Source organism: Lathyrus oleraceus, chromosome 2, assembly GCF_024323335.1.
Source record: "Lathyrus oleraceus cultivar Zhongwan6 chromosome 2, CAAS_Psat_ZW6_1.0, whole genome shotgun sequence".
NCBI classification, from domain to species: domain Eukaryota; kingdom Viridiplantae; phylum Streptophyta; class Magnoliopsida; order Fabales; family Fabaceae; genus Lathyrus; species Lathyrus oleraceus.
In genome coordinates, this window is record NC_066580.1 from 488,150,536 (window position 1) to 488,172,684 (window position 22,149).

Below are 22,149 nucleotides of genomic sequence, written 5' to 3' on the forward strand. Positions count from 1 at the left end.
TATTCGGTCATTTTTTTTCATGAAGAAGTAACTGCACAACATCGGAGAATCATCTCCCTTTTTTAAGTTTTGTTTTCTAAACATGTAAATGACCATTTCTTTTTTATTGCATATCTTTTTTAAGGTTTTATCTTTGTTAGTTAATTTATATCTTTTTAATTTATATATTTTCTCACTATATTTATATCAAAATATAAATAGAGAAATTCATATATCACACCACTACTCATTATATTGTTTTTATGACAGAGACTACTTAATATATTTGATATATTCTTATCATGTAAATATCCAAAAACTAATGAAAGAAAGAAGCGGATTTTTAGAATTATGTGTTCACATGAAGTTTCGTTTTAAGGAACATGTCTTGAAGAATTATCATCTTATCATTTATGGTGTTATTTAACACATTGGAAAGTGACGATAATATTACCACAAGTGTATAGTTTTCACCTTTTTTGCTAACCTCAACTCTTAACTATAATGTCAAGAAAATAAGTGGCAGGTGAAATATATCTATTTGTGTAAAAAAAGACTCTTTATATCTATTTGTGTTTGTTTGAGAATGTGTTTTTGAAAAATCATAACTTGACTGCTCTATTCATATTCAGTTTTTTTAATAATACTTATCATAGCTTAATTTATAGCATAATTCTTTGGAGTAATTATTAATATTGCTTGGACCATTCTTTGGGTAATTAGCATAATTCCATGCCTGTAAGTTGGAGTAATTACTAATGTTTATGATAACATAATTCTTTCGAATAATATTTATGATAATTTTTAATAACATAATTATGACTCCATAATTCTCAAATAGTTGGAGTCTAAATAATGATGTCATCGTTAACATTAGCCAACATGTAAGATGTAACATTAGCATAATATTCCAACCCAATGGTTCTTAACATAATTCTTGATGATATCATAATTCTTTACAAAAAAATGTTATCTAAAGTTGGAGCTTTATATTATTTGTATGTTTTCTCTAGAAACATTATGATGAATCTGGATAATTGAAGCATTAGGTTAGTCCTGTTTTTATAATGTTTTTCTCATTTTATTTCTACCTACAACCTATTTCCACTTTACTTCCACCCACTACTAACTTCAATTTCTAAACCATTAATGAATTTGATTTCACTTTTCTATTTAGATTTTCAAGCTTATTTACTAATGTATTGTAAAATTCACGATAATCTTATTATAAATACAATTCAAATTTATTTACTACTGCAACAAATACCTTAAAACTTTTGGAATAGTTAAATTTTATTCTCATAACATTCCCCTAACAAAATATAATGCGAGATGTCAAAACTGACAACTCAACTAGCAAATAAATGAATAATAACATATTAATTTCTCAAGTGGAATAATAACTGATCTACTAATAGATAGCAAAATACAAACGAATATAACTTCAAAATATTTATCTAATCAATTTTGTAATATGCTCTTTCATATTTGTTTGCATTCCATTTTGATTGTATTCTCTCTTACATAATACAATTTTTTTTTTTAATTTTAATTTTAAGGTAAATTATTTATCAAGTTAAATTAGTATATAGTATGAAAATAATTACCAAGTACATAATTTTTTAAAATTCTATTATATTATTTATTTAAAAAGAACTAAAGGTAAATTATGTCCTTTATATATAGGTATAGATAACTTATAACGTGTATAATTAATTTTATTTACTCTATGATATGTAGTGATTGAAGAAGAAAATTTATGTCAAATCATCTTTTGATGATATATCGGTTTTCGATCAATTGTTTCTACATAGGATTCGGTATAGTTCCCAATTGGAAGTTATATTAACAAAATGGAAAATAATATCCGTCAAATATCAAGTCAACAATAAAGGTCGAGAAGGGTAAAAAATGAAAGGAAGAGGAGATAAAATATGAGCAACGAGTATAGAGAAAACCATTTGTCGAGACAACGTGAAAATTATAGGCGGCGGAAAGAGGAAGAGAAACAAGCTCAAACATCTCGCCCTATAAACAGTCAGTCGAGAGTTCCATTTCAAAATTTTACAAATATGACTTTTCCAAGATCAAACTTTCAAGGAACTCATGACAGTGAAGCCGATCCAAGTAGAATTACACATGTTAATGATGTTGCATTTGGTTGGTGATGATCAATATATACATTACATATTACATTGTATAATTTTGTTCGCTTTCGTCATATCTCATTTTATGTATTTAAACCCGTAGATCGTAATTGCATATCACCTAATCAACGAAACAACTTGAGTCAATTCGATACATATATAAGGGATATAGTTCTAAGTATGCAAGTAGTAATTTTTACACACACACACACACACACACACACACATATATATATATATATATAAATTTTTATTTTTGTATCATATGATATGGATGTCGATGAAGCTTTGGAGGATGCGATAATATCATATGTTAACATGGACGCCAGAGAATTTGGGATGAAGCACCAATGACAAACAAAAATTGTTTGGAAGCCTTAGATCGATGATTACAAGACATTTGTAGCAACAATGCTCCATATGGTGGAAAAGTTATGATCATGAGGGGAGATTTTCGTCAACTTCTCCCTGTTGTAAGAAAAGGTACTAAGGCACAAATGATTTCAATGTGTATTTTTCAGTCTCATTTATGGGTTCATACCAAGATTTTGCGTTTGCATCAAAATTTACGATCATTGCATGATCAAGAGTTTGTAGAATTTCTTATTCGCATTGGTGACGGTGTTGGACCTATCAAAGGAGATGACATGGTGAGGTTACCTTCACAGATTGCAATCCCATGGGAAGGTGAACATTCCATACAAGTACTTATCCAATATATTTTTCCTAATTTAGAATTGAATGGTTGGGATGTCTCATATATGTACAAAAAGCTATTTTGACACCAACAAATGATGATGTCTAGAAATTGAATGATATGATTATCGACCAGTTTCCAGGAGAAGAACATAATTTGTTGTCGTTTGGCGAGGTTGAAGGGGATAATCATAATTTTATACCAACAGGAATTCTTAAACTCAATTACACAAGGTAGTTTGCCACCACATATTCTAAAGATAAAAAAGGATGCAACATTGATGTTATTATGAAATCTAGATCCTAGATATGGATTGTGTAATGAGATGCAGTTATTATGTCGTGATTTATTTATAAATATGTTGGATGTGGAAATCTTGACAGGAAACATCGCAGGAAAACAAGTTTTTTTGCCCAAAATTAAAATAAAAACATCTGCAAATGACAGTTTGCCTTTTGTCCTTAGTAGAAAGCAGTTTCTTGTATGACTAAGTTTTGCAATTACAATAAATAAATCACAAGGACAAATTATTCCAAATGTTGAAATATATCTTCCACGACATATTTTTAATCATGGACAATTGTATGTGGCTTTATCCAGAGATGTTTCATAGACTATGGCAAAAGTTTTAACTAGGGAAGGAAAATTGAAAGGAGAAGATGGTTACTACATAAAAACTGTAGTCTTCAAACAAATTTTTTTATCGTACCCGCAGGTATTTAGTAAGTACATTAAAAAAATTGCTCACACATTGATTCCCATTTTGGTTACACGACATACCAAGATTATATTGTATTCCTTATATCATAACTAAATATAATTTTCTTTTGCTTTAATATACAGGCAAACTAGAACACAGTGAAATCTTCCAATTATGTAAGGAGTTGAGACGAAAGAATGTTGAAACTTGCTTTGACATAAAAGTAAGTTATACTTAATCATTTAGTTTATGCTTTTATGTTAGATATCAATTGAGCCATACTTATTCTCACTATTCTTTTACAATAAATTTTAGATATGAGACTTTGAAGATAAATGGAACACATGGAAGGATGAACAAATAATTTCATCCATCGATAAACTCGACAATAAGGTGTATTTACCTTTTCCGCAATATGTATAAAAAATTGTTTCTTCCATTTTCATCACTCTTTCATTAATATTTTTATCATCGTTATTGAAACAGGTCAAACGTCTCTGTCGGTTGGAGTTCCACAGTGATAATAGATAAAACACAATTTTGAAAAATGTTGAAAGGAGAAATAATATCTCAAAGAATGAACATGTTTTTATTTAATTAATTTAAGAATATTTTTACTCTAGAATATTTTTGAATGCATGAATTTAACTTCTATTTGTGGTTTATGTAAATAAAATCATATATATTTACTAAGTTCATTGTTTTCCTTTACTAAGTCATAGTTGTTGTTCTATAAAATCTAGACTAAAACAAAGTATCTCAATTCTCCAGGTATTTATTTGTGTTAAAATAAACCATATTATATTTAAACGAGTCAAATATTTTAAATGTATTTATTTGATGATATGATATTTCGTCATGTATTTATAGTTTTTTAAATCTCAAGAGCGCATTGATAAAGAGATGTACCAAGAATTGGTTCGAATCTTTATAAGATAAAAAAACTATATTACACTATTTACTATTAATTTTACTATGTTTTTCTCGAAAAAAATTTCTAATTTAAAAGTCTCACATTTTTTCTTTACTGCGGAAAACAATTGCAGGAGAAAAGAAAATATTTCGAATAAAGATTTTATGTTCGGCGTTCCTCTTAAATAACGTCATTGATTACACAATATCTATATGGGTAATGCTAACTTGTGTCATAGAGACACAAGTTAAGAAACTCGGTTATAGAAAGTTTGCATTGAAAAAATCAATAAAAAATTTAATTATATATATTTATTAAAATCAATACACAATTTCTAAAATATTATTTCTATGTTTAATTATTAACTTGTGTCCCTAGGACACACGTTATCATTATCCTATCTATATTAATTTGCATGCTTCGACATAATTTAACACATCTTTATTTACGATTTTTAGAATATAATAATATTATTTTTAATACGACTTATAATAAAAATCTCATTAAAAGACATTTATTTTTCTCTAGAGCATTAAAAAAAATATCAGTGTAAATGATAGTATTAGTAATATAAGTTCGTTCCCCATCATTCACTCATATCCTCAGCACATTCCTTCCCTGTAGTGTAATGTCATCACTTACCACTAACTGAAACTTGCAAGCACCATTCTCAACTTAACACCGTCGTCACCGCCATGGTTGCCGCCCCTATCTCAACCGTCAAACTTACCGATGCCAATCTTCACACCAGATTTCATTCCTCTTCTTCTTCTACACCATCCACCCTCAGTCTTCCACTCTCTCTTCATTTTCACTTTTCTTCTCACTCCAAACGCTTTTCTTCTATCAGGTCTTTCTAATCTTCTTCATTCATACATAATTACTCTCAAATCATGTTTATTCCCTCATGCATGCTTCTACTTTCTCTATAACAAAATGAAAAAGAATACAAATCTACTTCCAACTAGTTAGATAATTTCATCAACCTCAACTTCATGTTAACCTAATTTTCAAACAAAATCAATTTGGATAAGGTTTCTATTAGTTTAGTTAATTAATGCTCTAGGTTAATGTTTAAGTGTTTGATTAATTATCTAATTAATCAAAATATGGATTGACATAATCAATTATTAATTAATTTGAATAATGTAGATGTCAATCGGTTAATGGTGAAAAGCGAAAACAAAGTAGTAGAAATGTGTTTGACAATGCTAGCAACCTCCTTACAAGCTTGTTAAGTGGTGCAAATTTAGGGTCCATGCCCATAGCTGAAGGTGCCGTCACAGATCTGTTTGACCGGCCGCTGTTTTTCTCACTATATGATTGGTTCTTAGAGGTATTCAATCTTTTCACTTATCCACTTTTTAATGTTGGTTTGGGAATTTCAACTTAGTGTTAGTAATTATAGTTGTTGTATGTGAAAATATGTTGTTTGCTTGCGTTGCTGAATTTGTTAGTTTTACTACTTTGCTTGGTTTCCAATTTACTCAGTCAGTCTCACTTTTAGTTATTCCTATGAGGATGTTATTGAACGTGACAGCATGGTTCTGTGTATAAACTGGCGTTTGGACCGAAAGCATTTGTTGTTGTATCAGATCCCATTGTTGCAAGACATATTCTGCGAGAAAATGCATTTTCTTATGACAAGGTACAATTTTATCTCTTGCTTTATTTTGTATTCTGCTCTATTCAACTCGATAGTCTAAGAAGTTGTTTATGTTAAGCGGATCAATACTCTGTTGTTTTTAATATTTTGAGTATGAATCTGAAAAGAATAAAATGAAAAAGATTGGAATGTTATTTTGGCTAATTTGATAGCTGATCGGAACTGGTGCTCAGTGCACAGTAAGTTTTCCATCCATTAGTCGAAGTTCAGATGAGCCTGTAAATATTGAACGAATTTGATTAGAAGAGTATGCTTCCACTTTAGGTTTTATGTCCTCAAAAACTGTGCAGCATCTCAAAGTTCAACCGTTGTTTCCTACACCAAAACTATAACTTTCAACTCTATAACCTTTTACCAGCTCCCTGCTTAAGCCCTAATAGTGATTGAAATGACATCATGATTCTGAGCCTGCCTGTTCATCGCTTATGGATTTACAAGCTAACAGTTCACTTGGCCAAGCCTGGCAGGTCAAGGATGCATTATAACAGTAGAAGCTAGTGCACGATCTTTATTTTAAAATTAAGTAAATAACATATAAGTCCTGCAGTTGGAAAAGGCTTCTGCCCTTTTTGTTTGTGTTATTTCTATTGTAACTATAGTAATTCATGCCAATGCGGGTACAAAACTTTGTGAAACATGATTTTTTTCCAGAACCTATCCATTGAATTGTGGCCAAATGTAAATCATGTGCTTCCGTTGGATTACATGAGCTTGAATTTGATGCTTTGGTTTTCTTGTAGATTGACGTGTCTGTCATTCAATTAGTTTCTAACTTTCTATTTTGCACTTCATTATCAATTTTTATTTATTTTTTAAAATTAATGCTTGTGCTTGTTAATTGAAAACTAGGGAGTACTTGCTGATATCCTAGAACCAATTATGGGAAAAGGACTCATACCTGCAGACCTTGAGACATGGAAGCAAAGGAGAAGAGGTGTGCAAACTTGATCTCTATTATTTTTCTGTCATTTTCCCCTTTTTTCTCCTTCACTCTACATATGATACTTTGTTAGATTTATAAGTTATCTTCTCTTCTAATGAAATTTTTGGGTGTGGAGAAATCTAAATTACACTTCAGCACTATCTTCTTTTTGCTGGAGTTTGGTGTATCTGCCTTTGAAGTAATTCCAAAATATTTAACAATAGTTATCTTCCTTCACATATATGGGTCATGCTTGCTTTTGTAGCTCCGGATGTTTTCTTTTCTATCATGGGCTTTTCAACTCAGATTTGCTATGGAATGGGACTATTTTTAGAGCTTATTATGAATGTTCTCTTTGTTTTCCCCTGTTATTTTCGTAGCTTATTGAAGACTTGTAACCCTCCATTTTCTTTTACTTCTTTTCTCCTTTAGTTAGATGCATTCTTTATTGGGAAAAAGTGTAAAGAAGAAAGTGGTACACCTTTTACTCAAAATCTAATGAAATATCCACATTCAGATGCTTGTGCTCTAGACAATGGAAGGTCTCTATTCTCAACACTTCAAACTGCCTAAGATATTTCCCCATCAGAATTCATCCTATATACTATAAAATTACTGCTCTCTACGAGAAAATATGTTTTAATAATATCTCAAAGTGTTTTCCCATATAGATGCCCAACAACCTCAATCAGTCAAATATATGTCCTTGCTAAATATGCTATTTATTATCATTCTCAAATCCATAAATGTGCCTAATCATTCCAACTCGTGTGGACTGCAATAATAAGCTTATTAAATTAACACTGATAACCTTTTAGACTTACTAATTGGAAGAACTTTCAAATCATTGGTGTTTTCTATAGCTTGCATTTCTTGGGAACTGGTAAGAGTTTTTATGAATGTAAAAGATCAGAACTAAGTAATCATTAGAATCATTACAAAGAAATATGAATAATTGTCAATTACAAGGATTAGAATAAATCACAAAACAACAAAGCCCAAATTTTACTCAATGAGTGGACAATCTCTCCTTATCTCTCCCTTTGCTGCTATCTTTAATTCTAATGTCTTCCTCTTCTGCCACATCTGCATGGCATTGTGACTTACATCCCCAAATCCCTCTTCTGTCCCTTACTGATAATTCCCATGTGGTCTAGCTTTGGAATTATGACAATAACCTAATTTTCTTATTTAACTTGGTATTTATGAAACTTTCAGTGATTGCTCCGGGTTTCCATACCTCATACTTGGAAGCTATGGTACAACTATTCACTTCATGTTCAGAAAGAACTGTGTTAAAGGTCAATGAGCTTCTTGAAGGAGAGGGGCGTGATGGACAGAAGTCAGTTGAATTGGACCTTGAGGCAGAATTTTCAAATTTGGCTCTTGATATTATTGGGCTAGGTGTGTTCAACTATGACTTTGGTTCTGTCACCAATGAATCTCCCGTTATTAAGGTTTGACTAACGTATTATGCATTTCAAATATATAATACTGATGTTGCATTTCTTGTAAATTCAACTAGACGTACTACGTTTCTTTCTTTGTTGTCTCCATAAAATTGACTAGTTAATAATTAGTATACAACCATATTAAAACATGTTGTCCAAAATCTTGTTCTTCAGTATGCCTAGTGTTCAAAGATAATTTCTGGGAACAATTATGTCATTATGTGCGTAAGAATAAAGGCTCATTGTCATTGATATGTAAAGAACATCTAATTCTTAAAAGCTTTATCATATTTTCCGTAATAAACTCGATGAACACGCAAGTCAAAACTTATAACATTGAGAATATGCTTTTCAATCCATCATTTGTTATTTGTTACGATATGTTATGAAGATGAACCCTCTACTGTTAAATCTGTTACAGGCTGTCTATGGCACTCTTTTTGAAGCCGAACATAGATCCACTTTCTATATTCCATATTGGAAATTTCCATTAGCAAGGTGGATTGTGCCCAGGCAAAGGAAGTTTCAGGATGACCTTAAAGTCATTAATACTTGTCTTGATGGACTTATCAGAAATGCAAAAGAGAGCAGGCAGGTGAGATAATACTGAGATTTTATGATTGGTGATTACGAGTCATTGCATGAATTGGTATCTTTTTTCACTTTTACTTTGTGTCGACTGTACATGACATGGTCTTGATTATACTTCTCTTTGCAGGAAACAGATGTTGAGAAACTGCAGCAAAGGGATTACTCAAATTTGAAGGTATTTTTTAAATCTTTAATGGACCTTACACCAAAGGATAATGTTAAGCTCTCAGGATAACTCCATGAAAACTTGGAGTTTGATACATTCCACACTGTTTACTAAGATAGAAGCTTACAGGATGCAAGTCTTCTGCGTTTCCTAGTTGATATGCGGGGAGTTGATGTTGATGATCGTCAGGTATAACTCTTCCTGATTTATCATTCTTCCGAAGAAACCATTCTGGTTAAAACTTCGTTACTTTATATACTAGATAGACTGTAAAAATTCTAGTTTGGAGTTAAGACAACATCTACCTTTTCAGGTAGCTTTTCAACTTAGGTTTTTATTACATCTTTCCTTCTCTTGACAGTTGAGGGATGATTTAATGACAATGCTTATTGCTGGTCATGAGACGACGGCTGCAGTTCTTACATGGGCAGTTTTCCTGCTAGCTCAAGTATGTTAATAAAAAATACCTGAACATGACTGTTCATGATAGACTAATTTTTGGCGCTGGTTGCCATGTTTTCTTTTCATTTTTTTGTCTTTGTGCAGTGCCATCTTAATGCTTACCAATTTCTTTATTACAGAATCCTGACAAAATGAAGAAGGCTCAAGCAGAGGTAGATTTGGTGCTGGGGATGGGGAAGCCAACTTTTGAATTGCTTAAAAAGTTGGAGTAGGTTCCCATTTCATATAACTTTTTATATTCGGTGGTACCTCAATACTGGTTTGATGGATATTATTTGATTCAGAAATCTTAAATAAATTTATGATGAATTAGCAATAATTTTTATATTATGTGATCATATTGTAATTGTATCTCTGTGTGTCTAATATGATCACACATGGTGTATATTTATATGCAAATAGGGAATATACAATAGGAAATAATATCAATTACAGTTATGACTAATTGAATATCAATCAATACTAATTGATTGATAACATATTCTTAACACTCTCCCTCAAGCCGGATCGTATATATTGTATGATCCGAGCTTGTTACAAATATAATTCACTCGAGAACCCTTGAGAGACTTGGTAAACATATCAGCCAATTGATCTTCAGATTTGACAAATTCCGTGGTTATTTCTCCCGACAGTACCTTGTCTCTTACATAGTGACAATCTATTTCTATGTGCTTGGTCCGTTCATGGAAAACCGGATTGGACGCAATGTGGAGTGCCGCTTGATTGTCGCATATGAGTTTTGTGTTCTGAAGGTCACCGAACCTAAGTTCTGAGAGCAAATTCTTAAGCCAAGCAAGTTCTTTTGAGGCTGCTGCCATAGCCCGATATTCAGCTTCAGCACTAGATAATGCAACTGTGTTTTGTTTCTTGCTTCTCCATGAGATCATATTTCCTCCAATAAGAACACAATATCCAGAAGTGGATCTCCTATCCGACGGTGATCCTGCCCAATCTGCATCTGAGTAACAAGTGATTTTAGCGTCACCCTTATCTTCATATAATAGGCCTTTTTCTGGTGAATTCTTTATATATTTGAGAATCCGAATAATGGCATTCCAATGAGTATCACAAGGAGCATTAAGGAATTGACTCACAATACTCACTGCAAAAGTAATATCCGGTCTGGTGACGGTAAGATAATTGAGTCTACCCACTAGACGTCGATATCTTCCCGGATCTTTCAACAACTCCCCCTGACCCGGAAGAAGCTTGACATTGGGATCCATAGGAGTATCAATCGGACGACAGTCAAGCATACCAGTTTCAGTTAGGATGTCTAATGCATACTTACGTTGGTTAATTGCAATGTCTGATGAGGACTGTGCAACCTCAATACCTAAGAAGTATCTGAGTGGACCCAAATCTTTTGTCTGAAAGTTTTTGAAAAGATGAGTTTTGAGTCGTTGAATACCGTCTGTATCGTCTCCAGTGATAACAATGTCATCAACATAAACCACAAGAAAGATGTGTTGTCCGTTGGAAGAGTGAAGAAAGAAAACAGAATGATCTGCTTCACATCTAGTCATACCAAACTGTATCAAGGCAGAGCTGAAGCGACCAAACCAAGCACGTGGAGATTGTTTTAGCCCATAAAGAGATCGATTGAGCCGACAAATAAATCTTGAATTACCAGGAATAGTAAAACCTGGAGGTTGATCCATATACACTTCCTCCTCCAATCCTCCGTGTAAGAATGCATTTTTAATATCCAACTGATGAAGCGACCAATGATTAATAGCAGCCAATGCAAGGAAGAGACGGACTGAACTAATCTTGGCCACTGGAGAAAAGGTGTCACCATAATCAAGGCCAAATATTTGTGTGTATCCCTTGGCTACCAAACGAGCTTTAAAACGATCAATCTGACCATCTGGTCCAATTTTCACTGTATAAACCCATCGACAGTCCACTGTAGTTTTGTCTGGAGGTAAAGGAACAATGTCCCAAGTGTTATTTGAATGCAATGCAATCATTTCTTCCACCATCGCCTGACGCCAATTGGGATCAGTCATAGCTTCACCAGTAGACTTAGGAATGGACACAGAATCCAAAGCAGACACAAAAGAAACATAGGAAGTAGATAGACGGTCATAATTTAAAGCACAAACATATTTAGGATTTGGATTATGAGATCGAATACCTTTTCTAATGCTATTGGAAGGTCAAGTTCAGGTGACGTAGCTGGAGGAACAATTGGAGTAGGAGATGGTGCTGGTGGATCAATATCATCTCTAACTGCCGATGGACGCGTTGTGCGTCGCTGATATACCTGCAAAGGAGGTTTAATGGGTGTGGGGATGACAGAAGGGATATCTTGATCATCTAAATTACAAATCTCCTGGGAGGACGAAGAGGCAGAGAAAAAAGGAGAACCTTCAAAAAATGTTACATCGGAAGAGACAATGTACCGTTGAAGTTGAGGACAAAAACAACGATATCCCTTTTGTATACGTGAGTAGCCTAGAAAAATACATTTGAGAGATTTAGCGGAAAGTTTGTCTTTACCTGGATTAAGATCATGAACAAAGCATGTGCAACCAAACACACGAAGGGGAATGGGGTAGAGATCGTGTTCCGGATTCAAGATAGAGTATGGAATCTGATCTTGAAGGACCGAGGAAGGCATTCGGTTGATAAGGTGACATGCGGTGAGGAGAGCATCACCCCAAAAACGAGAGGGTACATTGTGGTGAAGAAGAAGAGTCCGTGCAGTTTCAACTAAATGACGATTCTTCCGTTCAGCAACACCGTTCTGTTGTGGTGTATGAGCACATGATGATTGGTGAATAATTCCCTGTAATGTTAAAAAAGATTGAAACTGGGATGACATATATTCACGAGCATTATCTGTGCGAAAAATTTTAATGGTAGTATTAAACTGGTTTTTAATTTCAGCATAAAACTCTTGGAATATACGGAAAACCTCGGAACGATTTTTCATTAGAAATAACCAAGTGCATCGTGAGTAATCGTCGATGAACGTTACAAAGTAATAGTATCCTAAAGTAGACTTCACACGACTAGGACCCCAAATATCAGAGTGAACTAAAGCAAAAGGTGATGCAACACTTTTATTTACTCGTTGACAATAAGTACTACGAGTATGTTTGCCTAATTGACAGGACTGACACTCAAAAGAAGAAAGCTTAGAAAGACTAGGAACTAAAAGACGCATTTTATTTTGACTAGGGTGACCCAAACGTTGATGTGTGAGTTTTTGAGAAGCAATAGAAGCACAGGCCACCGGTGGAGAAAGATGATATAATCCTCCAGCTTCACTCCCTGCTCCAATTGTCCGTCCTGTACGTCGATCCTGGATATGAACAGAATTAGCATTAAAAAGAACTGAACAATCAAGAGTACGAATAAGCTTGTGAACAGATATTGGATTAAAGGGACAACCAGGAATGTAAAGGACAGACTCTAAAGACAAGTTTGGAAGTGGATGTGCCTGACCAAGGCCTTGAACTTTGACTTTAGAACCATCCGCCACAGTGACAGAAGGCAAAGAATCAGAATAAGACAAATGAGATAAAAGAGATTTATTACCAGTCATATGATCAGATGCACCAGAGTCAAGGACCCAAGGACCAAGTGAAGATGAAGAGACAAAAGCTACAGGATTACCCGACTGAGCAGCAGCGGCAGATGATGATTGTTGATGGGCTGCTTTGTATTGGAGGAAATCATTGTAATCAGCGGCGGGAATAGTGACATCTTTAGTGATATCCGGTTGAGCAACAGCAGCGATCCGTGGTTGTCGTTGTTGTTCTCTTGCCTTTGTACGACAATCGGCTTCAATGTGACCGTAACGATTGCAATAGTTACAACGAATACTTTGACGTCCACCTCGTCCACCGGTTCGTCCACCACGACCGTGATAGTGGGAAGCAAGAGCAGATGATTCAGTGGGAGAGGAAGTAGGGACTGGTCCAAAAGCATGAGGTGTAGCCAAGCGTAACAATTGTTCACTAACTGCTTCATAGTTAGGAACGTTGGTACCTGATAAAATCTGATTCCGAACGGAATCAAGTTCAGATGGCAGTCCAGCAAGTGCCATGACCATGAAATACTTACTTTGTTGTTCAGCATAAGTTGTTGCATCTTTTGTAAAGGGCATTAAGGTTGTGAAATTTGCCTTTAACGCGTCAAGCTGAGTCAGATAGCCTTGCATATCCATATTCTCCAATTTCAAAGAGCGGAGTTTGGTGATGACACTGTAAAGATTATGGACATCATTTGAGAAGACTTTCTTGGCCTTTTCCCAAACCTCGTAGCAAGTGGTATAGGCTTGGTACTGTGCTTGGAGATTAGTTGCTATGGAAAACCATAACACAATGCATAGAGAAGCATCGGTTTGTTTCTACTTATCGCGTTTGGCGGCGAGAATAGTATCGGCTTTTGTAGTTAAGTGATCCTCATATCCCTGACCGTGAAACTACATCTTGACAGCACCAGCCCATATGTTGTAGTTGGCTGTTCCGGTCAATTTCTCACACGGAATAAGTGGAATTTTAGTGAACATGATGGAATCAGTATCTCCCATGATATTTGATGGCTCGGAACGAAAAAAAAAAAAAACCGAGAGCAGATCTGGAAAAACGGCGACGGCTGGGGGCAGCGGATGCGCGGCTGATTGTCCGACGCGTGAGATTCACGTGCGATGAAGGAGAGACGTGTGCGGACGCGTGCGGCGGCGGAAGGCAGTGAATCTGGCCGATCTGTAGGAGACGATTCCGGCGTATAGGAATCTCGCCGAAAAGTCGACAGGAGCGGCGGAGACGGCGGCGGCGCTGTGGGTGGCCGGAAAAAAAGAAAAAAAATTATTTTTATTTTGTGGAAGACAGTAGGTCAACCAACTCTAGATACCATATTGTAATTGTATCTCTGTGTGTCTAATATGATCACACATGGTGTATATTTATATGCAAATAGGGAATATACAATAGGAAATAATATCAATTACAGTTATGACTAATTGAATATCAATCAATACTAATTGATTTATAACATATTCTTAACAATTTTTAAAACAAAAGGGGTCAAAATATGCCACATCTACATGACATACAAACATAACAAGTGGTTAATTCCCGAAACTTTATTTATGATGTTGAAAGAGGTTTAGTGAGAGCATTAACCCATTGATCCTGAGTAGGAACATGAGTCACAGTCAAACTCTTGTTGAGAACCTTCTCTCTCACAAAGAAAATATCCAACTCCATATGCTTTTTCCTATCATGCAGAGTTGGATTGTGAGCTAGTGATACTGTACTTATGGGTGGCAAACGGGAATGCCCATCCCGTTTAAGCTTGCTCCGCAAAAGCCCGTAATAAAATGAGCGGGGCGGGCATAGTTGAGGGTGTGAGATTAAAACCTTGGTCCGCCACGCAAAAAAATGAGAGCAGGCCGAGCCCAGGCCCGCGGGCATTGCACCATTTTAGCCTAAAAATTACAAAATTTTATGTTAATGCCCGCTCGAGCAAAAGCCAGCAAAAAAAGGGCGGGAGGGGCAGACATATTAGAGGGTGCGAGCCAAAAACCTTGGCATGCCCCGCGCAAAAGTGCGGGCAAAACGGGCATGCCCGACAGGCCGTACCAGTTTGCCACCCCTAACTGTACTAAGGTTGTCACATAGGATCTTGGGAGTGTGAAAGTTGCAGTAAAGTCCATACCATTGAGTAAGGATTGAACCCAAAGAATTTCTGCAGTAGACCTAGCACCAAGGTCTGCTTCTTTGACCACCGAGAGATGAGGTTAGGTCCTAGGAACACAGACACCTGAAGTTGACCTTCTGTCATCCGGATCTAATGCCTAATCTGCATCACAAAATACTAGAAGGGACAAAGGTTGGTGAATGGGAGCAACTTGAATAAGTAAAACATGGTGCAGAGTGTCACTAAGGTACATAATGATCATTTTAACCACTTTCCAATGCTTCTCCAGAGGATTGGACAAAAACTGACCGATTTTGTTAACTGAGAAGGAGATTTCTGGCCTCTTCAAGGTAATATACTGAAGTGCACCAACAACTAACCTGAATAATTAATTGTGTAGGATCAAGGACAACATCAAACCCAATCTCCGAGAGTTTGCTACTAGATATCATTGGCTTGGGCATCCCTTTGGCAGAAGACATATTTAAGCAAGGAGTGCAAACTTTGCATTGAAATCTTTTGATGGGATTGTGAATAAACAATGGAGAATTTCTAGTGACGATTATATCATCAACATAAATCAATATCATGACAGATATAATAGAGTGTTTGTGGGAAGTATGAATAGGCTTGAATCACGATTGCAGGTCTGAAAACCAAGTAACAGCAGATAATCCTTTAGCCTATCAAACTAGGTCCTAGGAGCTTGCAAACAAGAGTTATCACCTACTTCAAAGTTAGGAAGTTGGTACATATAAACCTCTTTCTCAAGTATGCCATTGAGAAAGACATTATTTACATCAATTTGTTGAATACCGGTGGCTAGAGTCAGAACAATTCTGACAGTAACAAGCTTCACTACAGGGAAAAAGGTCTATGTAAAATTACTTCCAACAAATTGATGTAAATAATGTCTTCCTCAATGATATACTTGAGGAAGAGGTTTATATGCACCAACTTCCTGGCTTTGAGGTAGGTGATAAGTTCTTGGTTTGCAAGCTTCTAGGGTCTGCTTTAATAGGCTAAATAGGTTATTCACCGCAATTTGGTTTTCAGGTCAACGATCCAAGCCTATGTATACATCACACAGACACTCTATCAGTCATGATATTGGTCTATGTTGATGATATAATTATCTTTGGGAATTCTCCATCAATTATTTACAACCTGATCAAAGATCTCAATGCAAAGTTTGCACTCAAACAACTTGGCAATCTGGACTATTTCTTAGGCATTGAAGTAACACACTTGCCAAATGGCTCTTTGCTTTTGTCCCAAAACAAGTATTTTCATGATGCTATGGTAAATATTTCTTTTGCCAAAGGGATGCCCATATCAAGTAAACTCTCCAAGATTGGGTATGATGTTTTGTCCTTGATTCTACACAATTCAGGTCTCTTGTTGGTGCACTACAGTATGCTACCTTGAGAAGGTTAGAAATCTCCTTCTGTCTCCTAGTTTTTGTCCAATCCTACACAATTCAGGTCTCTTGTTGGTGCACTACAGTATGCTACCTTGAGAAGGTCAGAAATCTCCTTCTGTCTCCTAGTTTTTGTCCAATCCTCTGGAGGAGGAGCATTGGAAGTTAAAAGGATCCTTGGGTACCTCTGTCCTTTTTAGAATTTTGTGATGCTGACTGTGCATCAGATCCAAATGACAAAAGGTAAATTTCAGGTGGCTGTCTGTTCCTAGGACCTAACCTCATCTCTTGGTTGTCTAAGAAACAGACTTTGGTGGTTAGGTCTAGTGGGGAGACTAAATACAGGAGTTTGTCTCAACTCAATGAACTTCACTGCAAGTTTCACACTCCTAAGATCCTGTGTGACAACCTTAGTACAATGACACTAGCTCACAATCCAACTTTGCATAATAAGACAAAACATAAAACATATGTAGTTGGATATTTTCTTTGTGAGAGAGAAGGTTCTCAACAAGAGTTTGATTGTGGCTCATGCTCAGGATCAATGAGTTGATGCCTATGTTGCAAAGGTATGGGTACGTACCCGGTACCCGATACGGGTATTGGTACGGAATACGACATTTTTAGAAAAACCAAGATACGAGTATGCGAGTAGAAATCCATATGTGCTCCGATTTCTCTCAACAGAAGATGAAGAACTTGATTGTGAAAGGAGTTTCAATGCAATTGATTGAAGTTTAGAGATTTAAGATCCATAAGTTATCCATCATTCCTTTGGTTTCAAGATCCGCCGATCTTGCAACGAATCAAATAGGCCAAACTCTACATCATCACTTGAAAAATCCATTAAAAAAGTCTAAAACTATACCAATAGAGGAAAAAAATTTAGTTCGCGTACCTAATATGTACCCCTTGGAGTACCGACTTAAAAAAATATAAAAAAATAGGTATGGTGGCGATACTTTGCCTATAAAAATAGGTACGGTGTCGATAAAAAAATAGGTACGAGTACCGTACGCGTACTGGTACCTGATACCGGTACTTTGCCTAAAATGGAGTACCCGTGCTTGATGCTCTCACTAAACCTCTTTCAGCATCAAAATTTCTTAATTTGCGTGACAAGCTCAGGTTGTTTAACAAACACAGTTTGATTAGCACACCCTCAACTTCTAAGGGGAATGTTAGAGATAGTAATAGTTAGTTAATTAGTTTCTTTTCTGTTATCCTAGCTGTAACTAACTTTGGTTCTGTTATCCTAACTGTAACTAACTTTGGACAGCTGTAAAGTTAGTTGCATATGTCACCTATATAATGAGATCATTGTATTCATCGAACACTTGAGAAATACAGTATGAAATTCTAATTCTCCCTAACTGAGTTCTCTCTGATATCCATCTCTATCAAACCAATTACAGATAGGATAACAGAAAAGAAACTAATTAACTAACAATTGCTATCTCTAACAATTCCAATTAGGTTTTCATGATGTGAACTTTATATTCAGTCAGCTTTTCTTGTGTAGTGATGTTTGTCAGGAGTGTTGGAGTTGGCCTTATTCAATGTTTTTATAGAATATTACTGTTAGGTGATATTGAATTATCTTGATATTATCTTGGAGTTTATTATCTTTTAGGATCAGTTTCTTAGATTATTTCTTAGGATTATTTTCCCAATTTTTTTAGTCATTATTACTATGATTTTCTTTTGTATTTGATTACTATTATTAGTTAAGTTAGAGTATAAATAAGGGTTAGAACTTAGTCTTTTGCATCATCAATCATATCAAATCATACCATTATACAACAATTACATTGAGTCTACTGTACCAAGTTATTATCAAAGCTACTACTGTAAAACAATTATGATAATGTCCATCCATGCACCCAGGTACATTAGGTTAATTGTTGTGGAGACTCTTCGATTATATCCACAACCACCTCTGCTGATTAGACGTTCACTCAAACCTGATGTTTTGCCAGGTATCGATTTCTACAGAATACCCGACAAAGATGAATTGAAACAAATTTTATTGATGTTATTTTATACTTGAAAATTTTGCGTAACAGTCATTTAAGGGTTTAGAATCTAATGATCAATAGTCAATACTCTACATGACTTAATGAAACACAGGGAGTATATCAACTGTTTAGATTGAACATGCATTACTCATGCTTTGCTCACGTAGCACAACCAACATGGATTAAAAGTCCTATACAGGAACAGTGCAAAATGTTTTACAGAATCAAAATAGAGATGATGGAATTAAGCCAGAGTGAAAATATGTGCAGTGCACACTATTCAAACTCTTCCTAACATGGGGAAATAAGAAAAAATAAAAGGAAAACACCGAAGGTAATACATCGGTCCAAAGAACAAATCAGTGCCCATGCATGCATATGGACACGGAGAGAGCAATGGCTTTCTCACCAACTGAGATTGATTTAGAGGGGGTCAAGAACAAGCATATTCCTGGAGAATATAGAAAGAAAGAGATCTCTGTATAAGACACTCTGGCATTGCACCCTTGCGGAATGCACTCCACTCTAGGCGGAAATAGAGAGTTCAAAGCTTGGTGGAGTGGAGAAAGCGAACAAACTGTTAGACTTCTTATAATGGCATATGTTATTTAATTTTAGGAATAAATAAATGAAAGGAGAAAGTGAATATGAGATAGTTTCTGAGTGGTTATAGGAGGGAGATGCCAAGCTCTCGAATTCTGGGAAGAGGGAGACCAAAACTCTCAATGCGTGTGATTTTGTTTCTATTGTAAAACATATTAAAAAAAGTGGACATCAATTAAAGTCTATTTCGACTATTGCTTCCCAAACACAAGCCCTAACGTTAGATGGAGGTTTAACTTTCCAAAAAGTGGATTTCAAAGCTGAGATTTGAAATAAGGATTCAGTAATGGAAGAACTGAAGGGCCCACTTTTTTAGTAATGGAGATTTTAAAGGAATAACAAGTGCCTTGAAGAGAATCAAGGTTGACGGTGATAAAAATGGGTAAAAGGATCCAAACTGAATGAAGTTCCTTAGAATGAAGTCAAATAGTTCATGTTTTTACAAATTGATTGACTCAACTTTAAGGTGCACTGACTTAATTTGGTTCCTTTGGTTCTAAGACGCATAAACACGACTCTGATTTCAAAAGATACAGATTCAATGATAGTTAAATAGATTATTGTCATACATTTTATGCATCATTTTCTGTAGCTCAAGTTTTATATCTGCAATTTCTATCATTATTGAATGACAGTTATCTTTCTTGTCTAGTTAATTTTTGTATGTTTCTTGCATTTGAGATTATTTATGTAAGGACTTGTACCATTTCTCCAGGTGGACATAAAGGTGACAAAGATGGTTATACAATTCCTGCTGGGACTGATGTCTTCATTTCTGTGAGTACAAACACCTTTCACACCTTGTTTCATAGTGAGGAAGTGTAAATCAGATTTGCACCTGAACCCACAGTTTCAACCAAGAGAGGGGAAATGTATGGAAACTCCCCACTGTTCTGTGTCAATTTTCCTGTTTGAGTATTTTGTAGGCAGTCCTTTTAAGTTTAGGTGTGGACCATTGCCTTGGAATCCGTGCATGTCATTGATTTCATGGTAGTGTTGGAGTAACCTATCATTACTGCTATTTTTTGTTACCAAAATATTAGTATAGTATTTATATCTTGGTTCGGCACCAATACATTTTCCTTGACGTCTGTATGGCTGCTCAAACATTTCTGTATCCAGGTATATAATCTCCATCGATCTCCATATTTTTGGGACCGCCCTAATGACTTCGAGCCTGAACGATTTCTAGTGCAAAACAATAATGAAGAAGTTGAAGGGTGGGCTGGTTTTGACCCATCTCGAAGTCCTGGAGCCTTGTATCCAAACGAGGTTTCTTCCTACTTTTGTTTCTTCTCTTTTTTTTCCTTGGAAGATTTAACTCATGTAAACAAATGAGCGATACATGTTTACCTATATCAAGAGTTGATTTTGAATCAATCATTATAATTTGTTACTCCTCGGTTTTTCTTTTAAAATGAATATTTCTGCTAGATATGTCAATTTTATTTTTGGTTTGTGTGGTTCATTCTTGAACATTGACAAGTTGTGTTTCCCTAATCAGATTATATCAGATTTTGCATTCTTGCCTTTTGGTGGTGGACCACGAAAATGCGTTGGAGACCAATTTGCTCTCATGGAATCCACTGTAGCGCTAGCTATGCTGCTACAGAATTTCGATGTGGAACTGAAGGGGACCCCTGAATCGGTTGAACTAGTTACTGGGGCAACTATCCATACCAAAAATGGATTGTGGTGCAATTTGAGGAAGAGATCTAGTTTACATTGACATGTTAACTGCAACATTTTTCTTATGCAGAATGATGTACAAAATATTTATCATTTAAAATGACATTAACATTGAATAGTGTCTAATACAGCTAAAGAGTATTTACAAAAAAATCCTGATTTCCTCTTTGAAATATACAGTACCAGACATTTTCTGTTCACTAGAATCCCCTCAATATGGGTGGAAAATGCAATGTTGGCGGTACCCAAGCCTTGTGTGCGGCAAGCTTCCGTAATGAAATGGTCATTAGCTTCTGGGATTTACTCCAAACCTGGGGTCCTCTATTAGGCTTAAGACTGAACTGCGGGTTGCCTGGCAGCTTGGGATTTGAAAGCTTTATGTGGAGTGCGTTTTCCTAGTGGCAGTTTACCTAATCAGGAATGAGTGGAGTGATTCTCATCCTTACTAACATGGTCAGAATTTGGAAGGATTGTTGTGCTTAGGAATCTGAGGTCAAAGTATCTATTTTTTTAGACTAGGAATGTGAGGTATGTTAGAATTTGGAAGGATTGTTGTGCTTAGGAATGTGAGGTCAAAGTATCTATTGTTTTAGACTAGGAATGTGAGGTCAAAGCATGTCATCTTTGATTTGGTGGTATGTGATTGAGTAAAGTGGAGTGGTGAATACTTAGATTTTTATTCTTTGCATTTATAAATAATGGATATGTCATGATGGAATCCATTCTATCAAAATTTTCACTTTTTATTCCATCTAATTTAATTTAGAGTATTTTATAATTTAGAATGTATGTAATGGAATGTGATTTTGTTCCACCTAAGTATATTTATTATTTATTGATATTACAAATAATGCATATAATTGAGGATTTGTAAGTATACTATTTTATTTTTGTCATTAGACATAAGTTTTTATAATTGGAAAAATTCTATGACTTTTTTCTATAAAAGTTTAGTTAATTAGTAATGTTTATTGTGCATCATTTAAAATATTTATTATTATCATATTAAATTTTGTAAGAATTTTAAATATTCTTTTAGTATTATTATTTTTTGTTAACTATCA

The 22,149-nt window shown here is 35.1% G+C and overlaps 1 protein-coding gene across 2 annotated transcripts; it reads left to right on the top strand.

Moving 5' to 3' along the window:
- Positions 1 to 5,068: 5,068 nt before the first annotated feature.
- LOC127120824 (cytochrome P450 97B1, chloroplastic) lies at positions 5,069 to 21,786 on the top strand. Of its 2 annotated transcripts, NR_190208.1 has the most exons (15): positions 5,069 to 5,286; positions 5,589 to 5,772; positions 5,977 to 6,084; positions 6,952 to 7,036; positions 8,243 to 8,481; positions 8,897 to 9,070; positions 9,194 to 9,241; positions 9,362 to 9,421; positions 9,594 to 9,680; positions 9,814 to 9,902; positions 18,663 to 18,754; positions 20,112 to 20,173; positions 20,519 to 20,668; positions 20,901 to 21,577; positions 21,657 to 21,786. NR_190208.1 is itself a non-coding variant. In NM_001427549.1 (14 exons), the coding sequence occupies exons 1-14, from the start codon at positions 5,132 to 5,134 to the stop codon at positions 21,123 to 21,125; spliced, it is 1,758 nt and encodes a 585-aa protein (NP_001414478.1). In that variant the 5' UTR covers positions 5,069 to 5,131; the 3' UTR covers positions 21,126 to 21,694. The 2 variants fall into 2 exon arrangements, 1 of the variants encoding a protein (NP_001414478.1); NM_001427549.1 differs by having other exon boundaries at positions 20,901 to 21,694.
- Positions 21,787 to 22,149: the final 363 nt, after the last annotated feature.

Bases quoted from the DNA above. Each gene is read 5' to 3' on its own strand.
- LOC127120824 (NM_001427549.1), top strand. From the start codon at position 5,132: ATGGTTGCCGCCCCTATCTCAACCGTCAAACTTACCGATGCCAATCTT. The intron at 6,085-6,951 runs GTACAATTTTAT...ATTGAAAACTAG, and splicing joins ATGCATTTTCTTATGACAAG to GGAGTACTTGCTGATATCCT. The intron at 9,422-9,593 runs GTATAACTCTTC...TTCTCTTGACAG, and splicing joins TTGATGTTGATGATCGTCAG to TTGAGGGATGATTTAATGAC.